The 17,152-nt window shown below is 46.3% G+C and overlaps 1 protein-coding gene across 1 annotated transcript; it reads left to right on the plus strand.

Annotated features, from left to right (window-relative positions):
- Window positions 1–3,406: 3,406 nt before the first annotated feature.
- Window positions 3,407–16,824, plus strand: TNIP2 (TNFAIP3 interacting protein 2). Its single transcript, XM_080941430.1, has 6 exons — window positions 3,407–3,744; window positions 9,311–9,601; window positions 12,029–12,118; window positions 13,274–13,522; window positions 13,708–13,827; window positions 16,061–16,824. The coding sequence occupies exons 1-6, from the start codon at window positions 3,466–3,468 to the stop codon at window positions 16,322–16,324; spliced, it is 1,293 nt and encodes a 430-aa protein (XP_080797556.1). The 5' UTR covers window positions 3,407–3,465; the 3' UTR covers window positions 16,325–16,824.
- Window positions 16,825–17,152: the final 328 nt, after the last annotated feature.

Consider the following 17,152-nt stretch of genomic DNA (forward strand, 5'->3'; position numbering starts at 1 on the left):
CATGTCCCAGGTGTGTTCCAGTTAATGATGATAATTAATCAACATCATTGTACAACGTTTCCCCACTTTCTGGACTGGGCATCTGTCTCCGCGATTAGAATATTCATCTACGACTCTCTAGGGCTAAGCCCTGTAGCTGAATTTCAATTGAAGGCACATGTTGGGAATTTCCTGTGTTAACTTGAAGAATCTTACCATGCCCTAGAAGGTAGTGACCTTAGAGGTCTGGAATTTCTCATTTGCAGTTGTAAAGTCCCAGGAAGCACAGAAAAGTGTTTTTCTTACAGCTGGTACAAGAGCTGACTTGGATCTTGTCTTACTTAATTTGACTGGCCATCCCCTCTGTATTTCAGGAGATCCAAAAAAGAAACTGGCTTGTTTTTGTGAGGCTTAGAGATACCCAGTGGGAGTACTAAGTCAATTGCTAATGTTCTGTTACTATGAGACAGGATTTCAAGTGTAGCTGAGGATCTAACTATAATCCCAGAACTCAGGAGACTGAGGCAGAAATATTACCATGAGTTTGGGGCTAGCCTGGTTTACAAAGTGAGTTCTGTTTAGTCTTTGGAGTGAGATCTGGTATCAAAAAGTAAAGAATAATATACAAGCTTGGTGGCACACACCTTTAATCCCAGCACTTGGGAGACAGAGGCAGGTGGATCTCCATTAGTTCCAGACCAGCCTGATCTACATAGAGAATTCCAGGGTAGTCAGGGCTACAAAGTGAAATGCTGTCTCAAAACCAAAACAGAACAGAACAAAAAAATAAAGAACCAACCAAAAGGATCAACAAGGGGGCTGAGAGATTGCCCAGTGCTGTAGAAGCAGATAGCCTGAGAATCTGATTTTGAGCTCGTAGCACCCATGTAAAACCAAGCATGATTACACACATCCACGACCCTAGCATCGGGGCTGGGCTTGGGGATGGAGACAGGTGGATCCCTGGAACTTGCTACTCAATCAGTGTAGCCAATCTGTGAGTTCTGGGTTTAGGGAAAGACCCTGTCTCAAAAAATAAGGTGAAGAGAGACAGTGGAAGACACTCAACATCAACCTTTGACCTCTACAACACACATACACCCACAGGTGTGTGCTATATATACATACCCACATATCACACACACATACGTGTATACTATATATATATATACATATATATATACTCATATACATACCATGCACACAAGCACACATGTATGTTATACACACACACACACACACACACACACACACACACACAATTTTTAAAAAGACTTCCAAGTGTTAGCAGCCTGAAGCAACATGTTTTTTCTTTGCAGTCTGTCAGAAGCCCTGGAGTATATGGTTATAGAGGTCAAGTACTGCCTGTTGTGGGACCTGCCCATATGCACAGACACTGAGAACAGGACTCCTTTTGTTGTTGTTGTTGTTGGTTTGATTTTTTTGAAACAGGTGTCTCTCTGTGAAGTCCCGGCTATCCTGGAACTTGCTGTGTAGACCAGGCTGGTCTTAAACTCACAGAGATCCACCAGCCTCTGCCTCCAAGTGTTGGGATTAAAAGTGTATGCCAGGCTGGAGCAATGGCTCAGTGGTTAAGAGCACTGACTGCTCTTCCAGGTGTCCTGAGTTCAAATCCCAGCAACCACATGGTGGCTCACAACCATCTGTAATGAGATCTGGTGCCCTCTTCTGGTGTGTCTGAAGACTTTTATATATATATATATGTATATATGTATATATATATATATATAATCAATCAATCAGTCAATTATTAATCTTTAAAAAGAAAAAAAAAACTTGTGCCACTACTGCCTTCCATTTTAGAGGAAGGTAATCTCAATTATGTGCACCCGTGTAAAATCAAAAATTTTGAACTTCAAACACATGTGGCCCAGAAGCATTTGAGTAAGTTTATTTGTTGTTCAATGTCTTGTTTCCCAGTTCACAGTCAGCCTCAAAAGCACTTGAGTGGTCTACCCTAGGCTACACAGGGCAAAAACAGTGAGGAGTTAAAGCCACATCATCTTTGGGTCAGGGTTCTTCTGTGTGGTACCCACTCCCACCCCACCTTCATCCTACAATCAAGATGCCCCCCTACATGACCATAGCAATGAGTGTGCTTGACAATCATTTACCATGTACCTCATGGGAGTCTGAATGAGAACAGCTCACATAGGCTCACATTTGGATGCTTGGTCCTCAGTTGGGAAGGATTGAAACGTATGGCTCTGTTGGAAGAGCTGTGTCACTCCACACTGAGAGATTCTGAGGTTTCAGCATGCTCTCTGCCTCCTGCTTGGGGATCAAGATGTGACTCTCAGCTTTAAACATCTGACCCTTGATCCCACTTAAATGCTTCCATAAGCTGCCTTTGTCACTGTAACAGAAAAGAAATACACATGCACTCTCTAGTGCCACAACACCTCTACCAGGTAGGGAAGGCAGCAGCTGTGACCCATCTCTTCTGAACAGTAGCTTTGGCTCTGAAGGCTAAGGAGCTGAACATAAGTGAGCCAGGTCTGCGACCCCCAGTATCCATCCCATAACTTCTTTGTGAGGTCTGGCTTTGCTTATAGTTTGATACTGGCAGGTGAGTGTGTTTCTGAAGGCTCAACCAGAGCTTGGCTGTGAGCACACAGGATATTGAGAACAGGAGACTGGGCAGAGAAGGAGAAACACATCCTCACATAAGGAGGGGACCTCCATGAGATCTGAGCAAGGAGCCTTTGAAAAATCCTCTCGGAGGAGCGACTTCCCAGTGGGAAAAGTGTATGGAAGCTGTGGGAAGGAAAGGGCCAGAGTCCTCCTGTCTTCTGCTCGAAGAATAGTTTCTAGGGCTAAGGCCATCCTAATTCGAATTTAAGCACATGCCTGGGTTTGGTGGCTGACTCTGGGATCCACCATGTACTTTGGATGGAAAGACCTCTCTGAGTCTAGTGTTCCTGTATGAAGAAATCCATGTCAAGTCCCTGAAGAAGAAAGAGCCAGTCAATGAAACCTGACCACACTCCAAAGTTTGAAGTCCTTGGATTTGTTTGCTTTTCTTCACTGCTGTACCAGAGGATACCTAGCCCCACACCCTGGTCGCAGATGACTCCAGGAAAATTCCTCAGACGTAGTGACACGGTGACAAGCCTAGGACTGTGTGCGGACAGCACCTAGAATGGAGCTGGTGCGTCAAGAGAAAGTGAGATCATGGAGTGGGAGGGGTGGCACCAGCTGTTGGCGGGGGCGGAGTCAGACTCTCGCTCTTGAGAGGCGGAGCCAGCTGTGGGCGGGACGGAGTCAGACTCCCGGCAGAGGGCGAGGCGGAGCCAGTTACGGGCGGGGGCGGAGTCAGACTCCCGGCACTGCGCGAGGCGGAGCCAGCTGTGGGTGGAGGCGGATTAGGCTCTGGCAGTGGGCGGGGCTGGAAAAGTTCCGGGAAGGCCGGTTATCGCTCCCGCTGCGTAGAGAAGTTGGAGTCCCCACGGAAGGCCCACAGCCATGTCGTCTGGGGACGCAAGGTCTGGTAGACAGGACGGGTCCCCAAGCGCGGCCGCAGCGCTCTGTGGCCTGTACCACGAGGCCGGCCAGCAATTACAGCGCCTGAAGGATCAGCTGGCCGCGCGTGACGCCCTTATCGCGAGCCTCCGCACCCGCCTCGCGGCTCTGGAAGGGCACACAGCACCGTCACTCGTGGACGCACTTCTGGATCAGGTGGAGCGCTTCCGTGAGCAGCTGCGGCGGCAGGAGGAAGGCGCTTCGGAGACCCAACTGCGGCAGGTGCGGGGCGGGCGGGAGCTGCTGCCCAAGGTGGCCTGGGACTTTGTTGGAGAGTGAGATACGGAGTCCATCGGTGCGCGAGGTCTTGAGGGTCGCGAGGATATGAGGCTCTCGAGGTGCAGGTCTGGAGCATGGTGGTTTAAGGGGTGCGTTGGGGGTTTAAAGGAGCTGGGTTATGAAGGGACACGAGATCCTGAGGCAAGTGGTTCCTAAGGAGCGCTAGGTCCTGAGGGTTCAGGGACTGAAGGGCGTGGGGATCTGAGGTGCAGATAATGCCGAGGGATTGGGTCTGAAGATGAGAGTCTGGGTAGTTCAGGGTACTGAGCAGTTCGAGATTCATACATAGGCCCCAGGGATATGCAGAGTTGAGCAGGAATCTCTGGGGTATGGGGTTTTCTGGTGAGCACCAAGGTGGTAAGACTGTGACGTTTGAGAAATACCAAGTCCTGACATGCTCTTGAGGTTATGAGCAGTTCTATGGGACATGTCATGGAGGTTAATTTGGGACAGACCCCCCTGAGTCTCTCGACTTTGAGGGGTGCTGCTGTAGGAAACTTGTTCATGGAGTTCTGTAGGAGCGCGCGGGGGGGGGGTGTTGGGGGAGTCTGAGGAATGTGAGGGATACAGGAGTGTAGGGAACTGTGGGGCAGAATGTTCTTTGAACACATGGTTCTGTTGGTAGTGAGCTTCTCCAATACATGCTTCGGGTCCCAAAGGCTTGTGTACCTGCTTTAATCACTGCTTTATTGCTGTGAGGAGACACATGACCAAGGCAACTCTTATAAAAAGTATTTAATGGGGGGCTGCCTTACAGTTTCAGGGGGTTAGTCCATTATCATCATGGTGGGGAACATGGCAGTTTGCAAGCAGGCAGGCTTGGTGCTTGAAGTAGCTGAGCTGGAGAAAGTAGCTGAGAGCTACATCCTGATCCACAGGTAGAGACACACTTTTGAAAGCTCAAAGCCCATCCCCAGTGACACAGTTCCTCCAAGGCCACGTGTCCTATTCTTTCTCAAATAGTGCTATTCCCTGTTGACTAAAAAATGCAAATATACAAACCTGGTGTATTCTTATTCAAACCTCAACGGTGGGGTAGCAGGGTGCAAGGTTCTGAGGGACAGACACTAGAGGCTCTAAAGGACGTGAGGGAGACACAGCGTCAAGAGGGGCTGGCTCATGGACATCCTGACAGACGTTGCTCCTTGAGGAATGTGTTCAGGTTCCGGTGTGTTTGTGTTGGCTATGAGGCGGGAGGTGCAGGTCTCTGTTCTTGTTTTCTGTGGAATGTGGGTTTCTGAATCTTGTGTGGGGTGCCAGGGACCTGTGAGATAGGGCTCTGAAGGCTGGAGCTCCGAGAGATAAGACCCACGTTTTGGGTTGGAGGAAGAAGTGACAGGTGCCAGTCTGATAATATGTAAATTCTTCTTTGGTTCTCATTGTCATTTGGTATTATTTGGTTCCTGTGCGATACCATAAGCACACAGAACTGAAATGAGTAATAGTCTTTTCCTGTAGCAGTTGTCTCTAAATCTGACAACCTTGTCCCACATTTGGAGGGATGCTGGCATGTTGTTCCTTTTGGTCCATGGCTATCTTGATTTTTCCAGGAAAGGAAATATACCCGAAAGGAGAGTAGCTGGTAAAAGATATTTGTTTCCGAGATTACCACTGCAGCTAGACTTCTTTTTTTCTTTTCTTTTTTCCCTCCCATCCCCACCTGCTTTGTACTAGGAATTGAAGCTGTAGCCCAGCAAGTGCTGTACCACTGAGCTGCACGAATCTCTGGTTATCTTCTTGCTTTTTACCCAAACTGATCTTGAACTCACTGTGAATCTCAGGCAGGCAATAAGTTTGGATTCTCCCTGCCTCTGTCTTCCAGGCAGATGGTATTTCTGGCGTTTGCCACCAGGTCTGGCCACAACAAAATTCTAGAGGGGGAAAAAAGAATTTTTTTCTGATGGTAAACTTCAGAATATCTGAAAAATAAAGAAAGGAATACAACAATCTCACATGCTTTTTGCATGTTTCTTACCTGTGTTTCCTTTGCAAAGGTAGATACTTGGTACTGTTGGGTTCAGGCGCTTACTTTATATTATCTTGTCATTGGTTTCTCTCTGGATCATTTAAAGTTCCAAGAGCAGCCAGAGGTCTTCCCACTCCAAGTCTCCCTCTTTTTGGAAGGAGGACTGTAAAATCCCAGAGCTAAGGGGCAAGACGAGGTGGCCTGGTCTGTGCCACGGATGTAGTGTTGTGACATCAGGAGCCATAATGAGTACAGAGCGCTAACTTGAAGGCACCTCAGAAATTGTCACCAGAATATCAGTGGGAACAGTTAGGGTAAGGGAGCAGTCTGTAATCAGAACAGAACTACATTTGCAGTCTGGCAGCCACTGAGGTTCAGTGCAGGTGTATCTACGCCAGGCAACTGATACTTATGTATAGCTCTCTAGAGGCTCTAGACAGAACCGGTCCATGGTCCTAGTATTACTGATCCTATATCCTCTGGCATACAGATTTTGTTCTTGGATTTTAAGAATTATTTGCAATTTTATTTAGGGAATTTTGTTAACAGTGCAGAGACTAAATATTACAAAATTATTGTGTGGTTCCTCAGTCTGCCAAAACAAATTGACTAACTATATTAGCAGTAGAAATATGTGTCAAAATTACCATGTTAAAATAATTAACTGTTCATTTTAATTTCAGTGTTGCTTTTTTTTTTTTCTATGATGTAGCTTTCTTGGTTATGTGGTTTGCAGAGGTATGCAGGACAAGGCTAATGTAACTAGTATAACTTATTAGTTATTAATGTAATAATTCTATGTCTACATACAATAACAGCCTTATTTACTTTTTTTTATGACTGTGAAGAGATAACCCAGGCAAGTTACAAAACAAAGTATTTAATTTGGGGCTTGTTTACAGTTTCAGAGGGTGAGTCCATGACCATCATGGGGGCAGAAGGGCAGCAGGCAGGTATCATGCTGAGAAGTAGCTGAGGCTTTACATCTATCTGATCCACAGGTGGCAGAGAAAGAGATGGGGCTTGGTAAAGGGGATAAAGGCACACCCCCCACACCCAGTGATTGACATATCTTTTCCAGTGAGGCCACACCTCCCATTCCTTCTTAAACAGTTCCACCGACTGGAACTAAACATTCAAATACATGAGTTCATGGAGGCCATTCTCATTTGAACCACCATGGTAACTATTAGCACATGTCAAAGAGATTCTGTGCTTGCCAACTCAATGCAAATACAGAATGACTTTAAAGCAATTATCACTAGTGAATGCAACATTGTTATGTTTTAAATCCTTTGCTTTTTATTTGTAACAAAAGGAGAAGAACTGCATCTGGTTTCAAATTTGAAAGCAATATTGTGGGGTGGGGTGGTGGTACACACTTTTAATCCCAGCATTTGGGAGATAGAGGCAGGCAGATCTCTGAGTCTGAAGACAGCCAGGGCTGCCCAGAGAAACCCTGTCTCAGGGAAAAAAACCTAAAACCCAAAACCAACCAACCGGACAAACAGTGCACACTGCCCTTGTAGAGGACCTAAGATTGGTTCACAGCATCAAGGGGCCCACAAGTGCCTGTGACATCAGCCCCAAGGGATCCAGCATCCTCTACTGGCCTCTGTAATAATCTGCATGAACAAGAGCGTACTAACATACAGGCATCTAAAATGAAAACTTGGCACCAGGCGCAGTGCTGCACAGCTATGCATATGACATACTACCTTTAGGCAGGTAGAGCTAGTGGGAAAAAAAAAATCTCACAAGCAAATGACAAGGGGCGAGAGACTATAGGTGTTCAAAGCTGCTCAGAAGCAGGCACATCACACAGCACACAGTTCCTGTGATAGCCTTGGGTTTTGTTCCAGAAGAAACCTAGTGAAAAAGCAGGGCAGTGCACAGTGTGCTTATAGTTCCAGCCACTCAGGAGGCTGAGGCAGGAGGATTACAATCTTGAGGTTAGCTTGGACTATATAGACAGACTTTGTCTTAACAAAAAAAGTTAAAATAAATACAAACTTAAATAGAGATCAAAGCCAGAATAAATTCTTCAAAGGGGAGTTACTGCAAGGGCTCTTCAAAAAATGCTAACGTCAAAGAAAGGCCTATAGCCATGTAAACTGTGTATACCTTTGGTAGTTCAGACACAATGGAAATGGAATGTCTTTCCTGTGATATCTAGGATTTTTTCACTTATTCTAAGACTTGTTTTTCCTGGATCCTCTTTCTGTTACATGATAACAGAAAACTTTTTGAAGACTCCAGATGTGTCTTTGAACATAATCCATATGTAAGATCTGCATCATAAATTGCCACTTAAGGACCCAGGGTCTCAGCACACTGTAAGCCTGAGGCAGGGAGACTAACATGTGTTTCAGGTTCAACTGAGCTGTAGAGAGATACCTTGTGTCCAAAAAAAAAAATCAAAATAATATAATTGTTTTAGACTGGCCTGGAACTCATTAGGTAGAGAAGGCTGGCTGAAACTCTTGGCAGTTCTCCTGCCTCAGCTTCCCAAGTGCTAGGATTACAGGCATGTGCCACCACATCCAGCCTTTTTTTTTTTTTAAAGTAGTAATTAGGACTTCAGGCTCTATTAGTTTTCTAAACAATGCACCACAAATGGTGAACTTAAAGCAACAGAGATTTAATTTTTCACTGTCCTAGAAGCACCAGATCAAGGTGTCAGCTGCCCCTTTATATCTCTTCCAGCCTTTGGGAGTGGTCCTTAGTGTTCTTTGGCAGGTGCTGTTGCAAATACCCTATTTTTATTAAGTACCTAATTTTTCTGGTGTTTTGTTTTTTTCTGAGACAGAGTTTTTCATTGTAGCCCTGGCTGTCTTGGAAGTTACTCTGTAGACCAGGTTGGACTGGCCTTGAACTCAGAGATCTGCCTGTTTCTGCTTCTCACTAATTTTTTTTTTTTTTTTTTTTTTTTTTTAGAGACAGGATCTCACTATGTAGCCCTGGTTGTTTGGAATTTGTTTTGTGTAGACCAGGCTGGCCTCAGACTCAAAGACAATACCTGACTCTCCCTTCCAGGAGTTGGGATTAAAGGTATGCAGCATTACCCCTGGCTGAGACTAAATTTTGAATGAGGTTTGAAAATATTATGAGATGAAAAACACCAACGTTAACTATATTATCTCTAAAGCCTGCCTTTAGAGTTAGTATTATCTAACGATGTGTTGTCCTTGCCAGAGTTTCTTAGGTTTTCATCACATTTTCTTCCTCATGTAGCCCAGACTGGCCTCAGAGTTGCTATATAGTTGAGCATCGCTTGAATTTCTTGTACTCCTGCACATCCTAAGTGCTGGGATTACAGGGGTGCCCTATCACGCCGGTTTTGAACCTTTGCTTTAAACATTACTTCATTTATTCGATCTGTGTTTTAATTTAACCTGCCTGTCCCCTTCATGTTTTTAGACAGGATCTCCCTGGCTGGCTTCAAATTCTTGATCCTCCGGTCTCAGCTTTCCCACTGCTGGGATTATAGGTATGTGCTGCCACACACATTGAAACTGTGCTTTCAACTTCTTTTCTGCTTAGGAAGTTGAGAGACTTACCGAGCGCCTAGAAGAAAAGGAGAGGGCGATGCAGCTGCTGATGAGCCAGCCTCAGCATGCGCAAGAGAAGGAGGTTGTCCTGCTTCGGAGAAGTGTGGTAGAGAAGGAGAAAGCCAGAGCCGCCAGTGACGTTCTGTGCCGCTCCTTGGCTGATGAGACCCACCAACTGCGCAGGACATTGGCTGCCACCGCCCACATGTGCCAACACCTGGCCAAATGTCTGGATGAACAGCAGCGTGCACAGGGAGATGCTGGGGAGAAAAGCCCTGCTGAGGTAGGCCATGTAACTAGATCAAGTGAAGACTATGGTGTGGCAAGAGTCTTTGTTGTCCTCTACGACTCCTGAGCAATCGCTGAGGTCTGGGGGTGCCGCAGAACCCACTCTTTTCTCAGGGAGAATATGCTTGCTCAGCAAGAGAGATCTGGTAGAACGTGTGACCTGTAGCCCACCTCCTCCTAGTATTGCCTGTAGCTGATCCTGCCTGATGGTCAGAAGAAGGCACTTTGGTTTTTTTCTGCACTGAGGAGAGGGGAAGGAAGAGCTGGGAATAGAGGTGCTGCCCACAGGAAGTGTTGTCACATGTGTATTTGACAAAGAAACTGAGGCAGATCTAGGTGACACTGCTGAGGAGGACAAATGCCTCCACATGCCGCACATGCAGACTCCAGACGGAAAGCTGCTGGAGATATGTGAGTGCCAGCCTTTTGCAGGCTCCATACATCCTAGCCACAGGTCTCATGAAGAGCCAGAACTTCTTTGCCAGCACCATGGCCTGCCATGAGCTAGACTGCCATATAGCCACCCTCAGGGCTTCTTCATTATCACACTGCCAGACACCAGAAGGGACAAGTTGAGGTAGGGACCCAGGAAGAGCCCTCTGTGGCTCCAGGCCAGGGTAGTTTGGGTTATGGCTCTGTGTAAGCTTGGTGGAGAGGAACATGATTAAGGCTTCAGCACTGGGCTCCATAAGGTAGTAATGGTGAGAGATGATCTCACAAACCAGAGGGCTCCTGGTCAGGAGGAGACCATAACTGGTGGGACCAAGACTCAATATAGGTCAGGCCCTGGGCATGGTACCTTATTTCCTGCTGGAAGGTGGTGCTGGTCTGTGTGGAGCTGACAGAGAAACTGGCATATGACATACCTTGCCTCAGTTACTAGTAGGTGTATTTGTAGCTTTTGTGTTACTATGACTACCAACAGAATAACTTCAGGGAGGGTTTCAGGCTGTCATGGTGGGGATGGCGTTGCCAAAGTCATGGCAATGGGAATCTGTGACAGAGTCCTCACATCGAGGCAGACAGGAAGGAGGCCAGGGAGACAGAGGCAGAGAGACAATGAGGCAGTGGGACTAGGTGCAAGTCATCATCTTCAAAGGCCTGCCCTTAGTGGTTTACTTCTGACTGCTACACTACACCTCCTAAGGCTTCTGTAGCCTCTACAAACAGCACCATCAGCTGGAGTCAAGCTTTCAAACCATGAGCCTGTGAGGGGCAATTGTGATTCAAATCATAACAGTAGAAGGCTGAGCCTGCATCTTACCTACACCTCCCCCTACAGCCTCTAGATCACATCCTTTCTAGGCAGTTCTCTAAGACTGTAGCAGTGTTTGTGAAACTGTGTGTTCTGACGAAAGGGACACACAGTTACCAGCAGCTTCTCCAAAGTGTAGAGAAACTCCATCAACAACCATCCACCTCAGATTTCACAAAAAGATCACTCTAGAAGGAACACAGTTGTATATGTTTCTGACTAGGAGGTGCTCTTGTCCAAGTTTGTATCGCTTGAAGATTCCCCCATGAAGATCTCAAAGTAGCCTCAGTAGGCTGGTGGGTGAGTGCTGGCTTATGGCACAAGGCACACCATGTCTGGTAAGTATCATTTCTCAGCCTTGGACTTGGCTGAGTCATCTGGGGCTTCTCAGCAGCCTGGGTTAGTACATGTACTTCCTGCCATTGGGGGATTTCTTAAAACTGTCAATGAGTTACAGTCCATCTGTCCTGCTGCATGCCTGGGATTTCTGAGATACAAAGTATATGCCAGAAAAGTTCTATGATGCTTTACAGTTGGGGGTTAGTTTGGAGTGTGGCTTCTGTGATTGAATGCCCTCCCTGGTTCTAACCCTGTATGAAGCACAAGTTAGGTTGCCTCATCCAGATAAGTTGTCTTGTCTATAGGCAGGATTTGTGTCTTGATGACTCTGCTGGAGGTAAGATAGATCTGTGGCCAGGCTTCACTAAGGACATGGAAAGCCTCCTGCATGCTGGGTATGTCTCTGTTACAGAGTGAGACTATGTTCCTGTCTTCCCTCTTGCCTGTGATGATAAGTAAGCTCTGGCATTGTGATGGTTTCCTTCCAGCTGGCGACAGTTAAATGTTTAGTCCAGATTTTAGTCCATATTTACAGTACAGATAGCTCGTGTTGGTATGTAAGAAGGAACAAAGACAGTGTCAAGAGTGATACACCTAGAGACCTTCTGCCAAGGCAGTGTCCTGGCCTCAGTTGGGAGTGGGTCGAGGAGCTGGATTTGCAAAGTTTGTTTTTTGGTATCTGTTTTGCTTCTTCACCAAGTGAACAGTCACCACCTCCTACAGTGCAGCTGCAGTGACTGCCTATGATCTCAGCTCCAACTTCCTCTCCATTTCTGTATGTTATATTCTCCAACTGACATGGCTTCTCTTTGTCTCTTCCTTATGTAGCTAGATCATACGAGCAAGGATGCTTCTGGCCACAGTGTTATTAAGAAGTTACAGGAAGAAAATCGACTGTTAAAACAGAAGGTGACTCATGTGAGTATCTAACATCTCATTGAAGAGGAACATTAACCCTGACAAATGGCAAATGAAGGCTTTTTTTTTTTTTTTTTTTTTTTTTTTTTTATGCTGGTGCCTAGAGGTGACATCTGCCCCCTGGCTGCTTTAACTTGATACACCCAGTCTCAATTCTGCCACAGAGGATATAGTTCCTGATTTTCTCTGTCCTTCTAGAATGAAGTAGTCAATAAAGGAAGTACAAGAATTACCATCAGGAAGTAGTTTTGAGTGTGTGTGTTATATATGTTTGTACTTGCATGAGGAGGCTAAAAAGTGACACCAGGCAATTGTACCTCACCTTATTTTGCAACAAGGTCTCTTGCTGAATCTGGAGCATATAGATTTGGCTAAGCTGGCTGGTCAATGAGCTCCAGGAATCTGACTGCCTCCCCATGGCCAGCTCTGGTATTGCTGACACATTTGTGATTTCCAACTTTTACATGGATGTGGGCAATCTATAATCAGGTCTTCAAGCATTTTCAGCAAGTACTTGACTGGCTGAGCCACTGCCTCCAGAAGTGGTTTTGGGTTTTGTAGTTGTTTGCTTGCTTTTTAGATTTATTTATTTATTTCATGTATGTGAGTACACTGTTGCTGTCTTCAGACACCAGAAGAGGGCATCGGATGTTCATTATAGATGGTTGTGAGCCACCATATGGTTGCTGGGAATTGAACTCAGGACCTCTGGAAGAACAGTTAGTGCTGAGCCATCTCTCCAGCCAAGTTTTGGTTTTTCTCTCCTTTGGGAAGCAGTTTTTAAGGCAGGGAAATTACACTGAATTCACATATTTTTAGATCATTAATATGGCTGGGTGGTGGTGGTATATACCTTTAATCCCAGGATGTGGGAGGCAGAGGCAGGTGGATCTCTGTGAGTACAAGGTCAACCTGGTCTACAGAGAGTTCCAATGGAGAAACCATGTCTGGAAAAACCAAACCAAACCCAACAACAGAACATTCATATGAATATAATGTATCAGGTTCTCAGGTAGGCTTAGAACTTTCTCTATACAAAAGAAGGGAAGGGAAGGCAGCCTTTTCCTTAGGAAAACCTTACTTGGTAAATTATTGCTGACAACCACAGCTCCATGTTGGCTTGAACAAAAGTCTCTTTTGGTCCTGTCTTTTCAGGTAGAAGACCTCAATGCTAAGTGGCAGCGTTATGATGCAAGTAGGGATGAGTATGTGAAGGGGTTACATGCACAGCTGAAGCGGCGGCAGGTCCCTCTTGAGCCTGAGCTGATGAAGAAGGAGATTTCCCGGCTTAACAAACAGTTAGAGGAGAAAATAAGTGACTATGCAGAAGCAAAACAGGAGCTGACAGCTGTGAAGATGGCCCGGGACACTGCGCTGGAACGAGTGCAGATGCTAGAACAGCAGGTGTCCTCAGGCTCCGGGCAGCCCCGACAGGGATGTTTGCCTGTTTACACAGCACAAGCAGTGTCTTGGAACAGCCTGGGCTAAATGTTTGGTGGAACTGGGTGGGATACAGTTATAGAGTAGTGGGAGAAGGCAGGCAAGGATCTTCTTCCTGGAATAGGAATGAATATTCTGTCTTTTCTCAGATTCTTGCTTACAAAGATGACTTCAAATCAGAAAGGGCAGATCGGGAACGAGCTCATAGTAGGATTCAAGAACTGGAGGAAAAGGTCATGTCCTTGATGTACCAGGTGTCCCAGAGACAGGTAAGAGAGTACAAGAGAATTTCTCCCTTTACATCTATTTTCTTTTCTTTTTTTTTTTTTTTTGTTGTGAATTTTGAACAAAGATGTATTGGCTGCCAATACTGTTGGTGACATGCCATTCCCAGCCCTGGACAGAGCAACTTCTCCTGGGCATAGGGTGTGGCTATAGAAAGCCTCTCTGTGGTACTGTATTTAACTGTGTTGGTAAAGGCTAGCTGTCCTCAGGGCCTTTCCTGACTCTCAGCTCAGTTTCCATGCAACATAAGCATATCCCAAGCCTCGGGTGCTTTACTGGCAGTTCTGGGTCTGTCCTTGTGAGGTAGAGACCCTAGGTACTATTTTGCAGAGGTAGGACACAGGCCCTGAGCACTAAATGAGGTCCTCCAAGATAGCCAGTGGGCCTGTTACGTCCTCTGGTTTTAGTGCTGGTGTATGTTGTCAGTGGAAGTCTCTCAGGCATGGAAAGCTGGACATATACATGCCTTTTCTCTCTTCTCCTACCTGGATAGACTCCTGCTCTGCAAATTCCCAAGAAAGGTTCATTATTTTGGCCTCTTAGTATTCATCCATCTTCTGTCCTGTGATAAACCCCAGGCCTCCTTCAGAGAACTCACAGTCCTAACAGCTTGGTGTCTCTGAAGATCAATAGGCTAAGAAGGCAGAACGGGCCCTGAAACAGTCGTTTCCAATTAAGATATGTGAAGGCCACCCACACTGTTTTGTTTTGAGCAGCTGCTGGGCCTCAGCCTCTGCTTCCCTTCATCAGCACCAGGGGCACAGGGATGTCCTGGTGTATACTTTTGTTCACCAACCTTAAGCTTAATTCACATCAGGGGCTGGACACAAGCATCAGTTCTAATGAATGGAGGATTTTGATAGAAACCTATGGTCATTCACAGGCCAAGAGGGTGGTGCCAGGGGGCCTTAGCAGTCACAGAGGACCCTCCCCACAGCCTTGGCTTAGCTCCAGCAGTCCCTTTGACATCTTATAATGGAGTGTGGATGTTTTCCGATCTTGTTTTAGATCAGGCTTGTTCATGGTCGTATGGCCATAGAGGAGGCTATTCCCCTAAAGCCCCAGGACTATAGGCATAGGACAGATTTTTTTTTTTTTTTTTAGCATGCAACATGGGCAGAAATGGGGATACCCTAACATGACTGTGTGGGTTTGCTGAGCTTTTGGCCTTGCCTGTAGGTTTGTTTGCTGGCTTTAGATTGCAAGGTCACTAACGGTATGGTCAAATATGATGGCCTCTCAGGCAGTCTTTCAATGATGTGCCAGAGGAGTGATCTTACCTGTTCTAGGTCTACAAAGCTAGGTCCTCTGAGGGATTCCTGATCAGCCCCAAAGGCTAGATTTCTGGTGAGGACCAGGGCTTTTACATTAGTAGTAGCCTCTTAAGAACCCACCTTTGATCGACCCAAGGAGGACAGCGTATGATAGTGGTGCTGAAGCAGGGGTGATAAGACATTGTCCCTTTGAGAAAAAAAAATCAAATTCAGATGTGAGGTAGTAATACCAAGAGCAGGTGCTGGAGTAAGGCTCCCATCTCCTGTACACATAGTGATGGGCACTATTGCCCCATGGTGCTTTGTGGCATTTGTTTAGTGTACATGTGCCAGACTGTGCACAAGAGTAAATTCATAGCTGCCATTGTAGGTCTCAGAGGCCACGTAGCACCTCAAATCACACCGAGGTACTTAGTTTGCTTGCCCCGGTTAATGCCCAGCTGTCCACACTGCCCTCAGCTTTGTTTCCCTCACTCTGGTGTTAGTGGGGCATGGCATCAGGGTCACTTCCTTGACTGAATATCCTAAGGCTGAGGGCACCAATCAGGGCACCTCGTACTTCATGGAGGGGGGGAAAACTCCACTCAGGCCTGATCTTTCATGATATGACCAAGTTCCTGTAGAACTTCTTTAGTTCACTCAATACTTTCATCTAGACAGCAAGAAGCATAGGATTTGAGGAATGAGGTCTTCCAATTTAAGCCTTTAGAAACCCCAGAGCGCCACGTAAAATACCTTGATTCCAGAGGTTAGTTCCACACTCCTTGAAACTCTTGTGACTGAGAATTGATGTTTGATGGAGGTGAGGCATTTTGATGCAGAAAGAAACAAGGCAGTGGAATTTAAGTTCTATTCTGAGGTGTCTCTAGTTGTTAGAACCCAGGGTCAGGCTTTGTTAACTTCTAGCACAGCCCCTGTAAACTAACCTTTGCCTTCTCTGTAGGACTCCTGGGAGCCAGGACCCTGTCGGATTCATACAGGGAACAAAACTGCCAAGTACTTAGAGATGGATGCACTGGAACATGTGGCACCTGGTGGCTGGAGGCCTGAGTCTAGGTCCCAACAGATGGAACCTTCTGCAGAGGGTGGGCATGTCTGCACAGCCCAGAGAGGTCAGGGTGACCTTCAGTGCCCTCACTGCCTGCAGTGCTTCAGTGATGAGCAAGGCGAGGCATTCCTCAGGCACCTGTCTGAGTGCTGTCAATGAGACAGAGCCACCATACCTATGTGACCATGACCAACATAGCTGCTCTAAGGGGTTGGGAGGGTGTCCTCAGACTCAGCCTTCAACTCAGTGTGTTGCATTTTCCTGGGATTGAGGGCCCAAATGGGCAGGGTCACTGGTAGGTCATTTTGTTTTCGTTTGGCCATGGAGCAGATTGGGTCAGAGGTAACTACTGACAGAGCTGGAGGAAGAGAGGGGGTCAGGGGCATCAATTTTCTCATGTGGAGTTTGGTCTGAGCTGCCAATTTAAAGCTGCAAGCTATCTGTTGTGGGAGTATTCTGAAGCCTGCTTGCACCTAGAGTTGTACTACTTGCTGGAAGTGGAAGTTGCTGTGGGAGCAGTGTCCTCTCTCCAGGATGGTAGCTCTATCCTTAGAAAAGTGAGGTGCCTCACTCCCTGACTGATCTGTGCTGCACTACAGTGTACATGGTACGCTAGAACCTTCCCAAACACAGCAGAGTCACGCAGCTGCATCCAGTACCATCACCTTGCAAAAACACTTGTATTCCCAAAAGGGAAAGCACATTTATTTCCTAATCATTTATTTTTCTAATAAATGATTTACTACTGTGTTGCTCTGAGTGTTGGGCTGGGATGTGTGCAGGAACCATGGGTGTTTTCTGGTTACTAAGGAGAGACCAGCTGGTAAGGAGAAACATCCCTGCTGTCTTGCCTCAATTCAGGTGTCAAGAAGAGCAAAGGAGTGAAGTCTCTTCATCAATATCCCAGCATTAAATGGCAGAGCTCAGATTAGTGTCCAGGCATGGAGCAGAGCTGGTCCAAGAATGTGTTTACATAGGCTGTAGGTA

Source organism: Micromys minutus (assembly GCF_963924665.1).
Source record: "Micromys minutus genome assembly, chromosome: 1".
Classification (NCBI taxonomy): domain Eukaryota; kingdom Metazoa; phylum Chordata; class Mammalia; order Rodentia; family Muridae; genus Micromys; species Micromys minutus.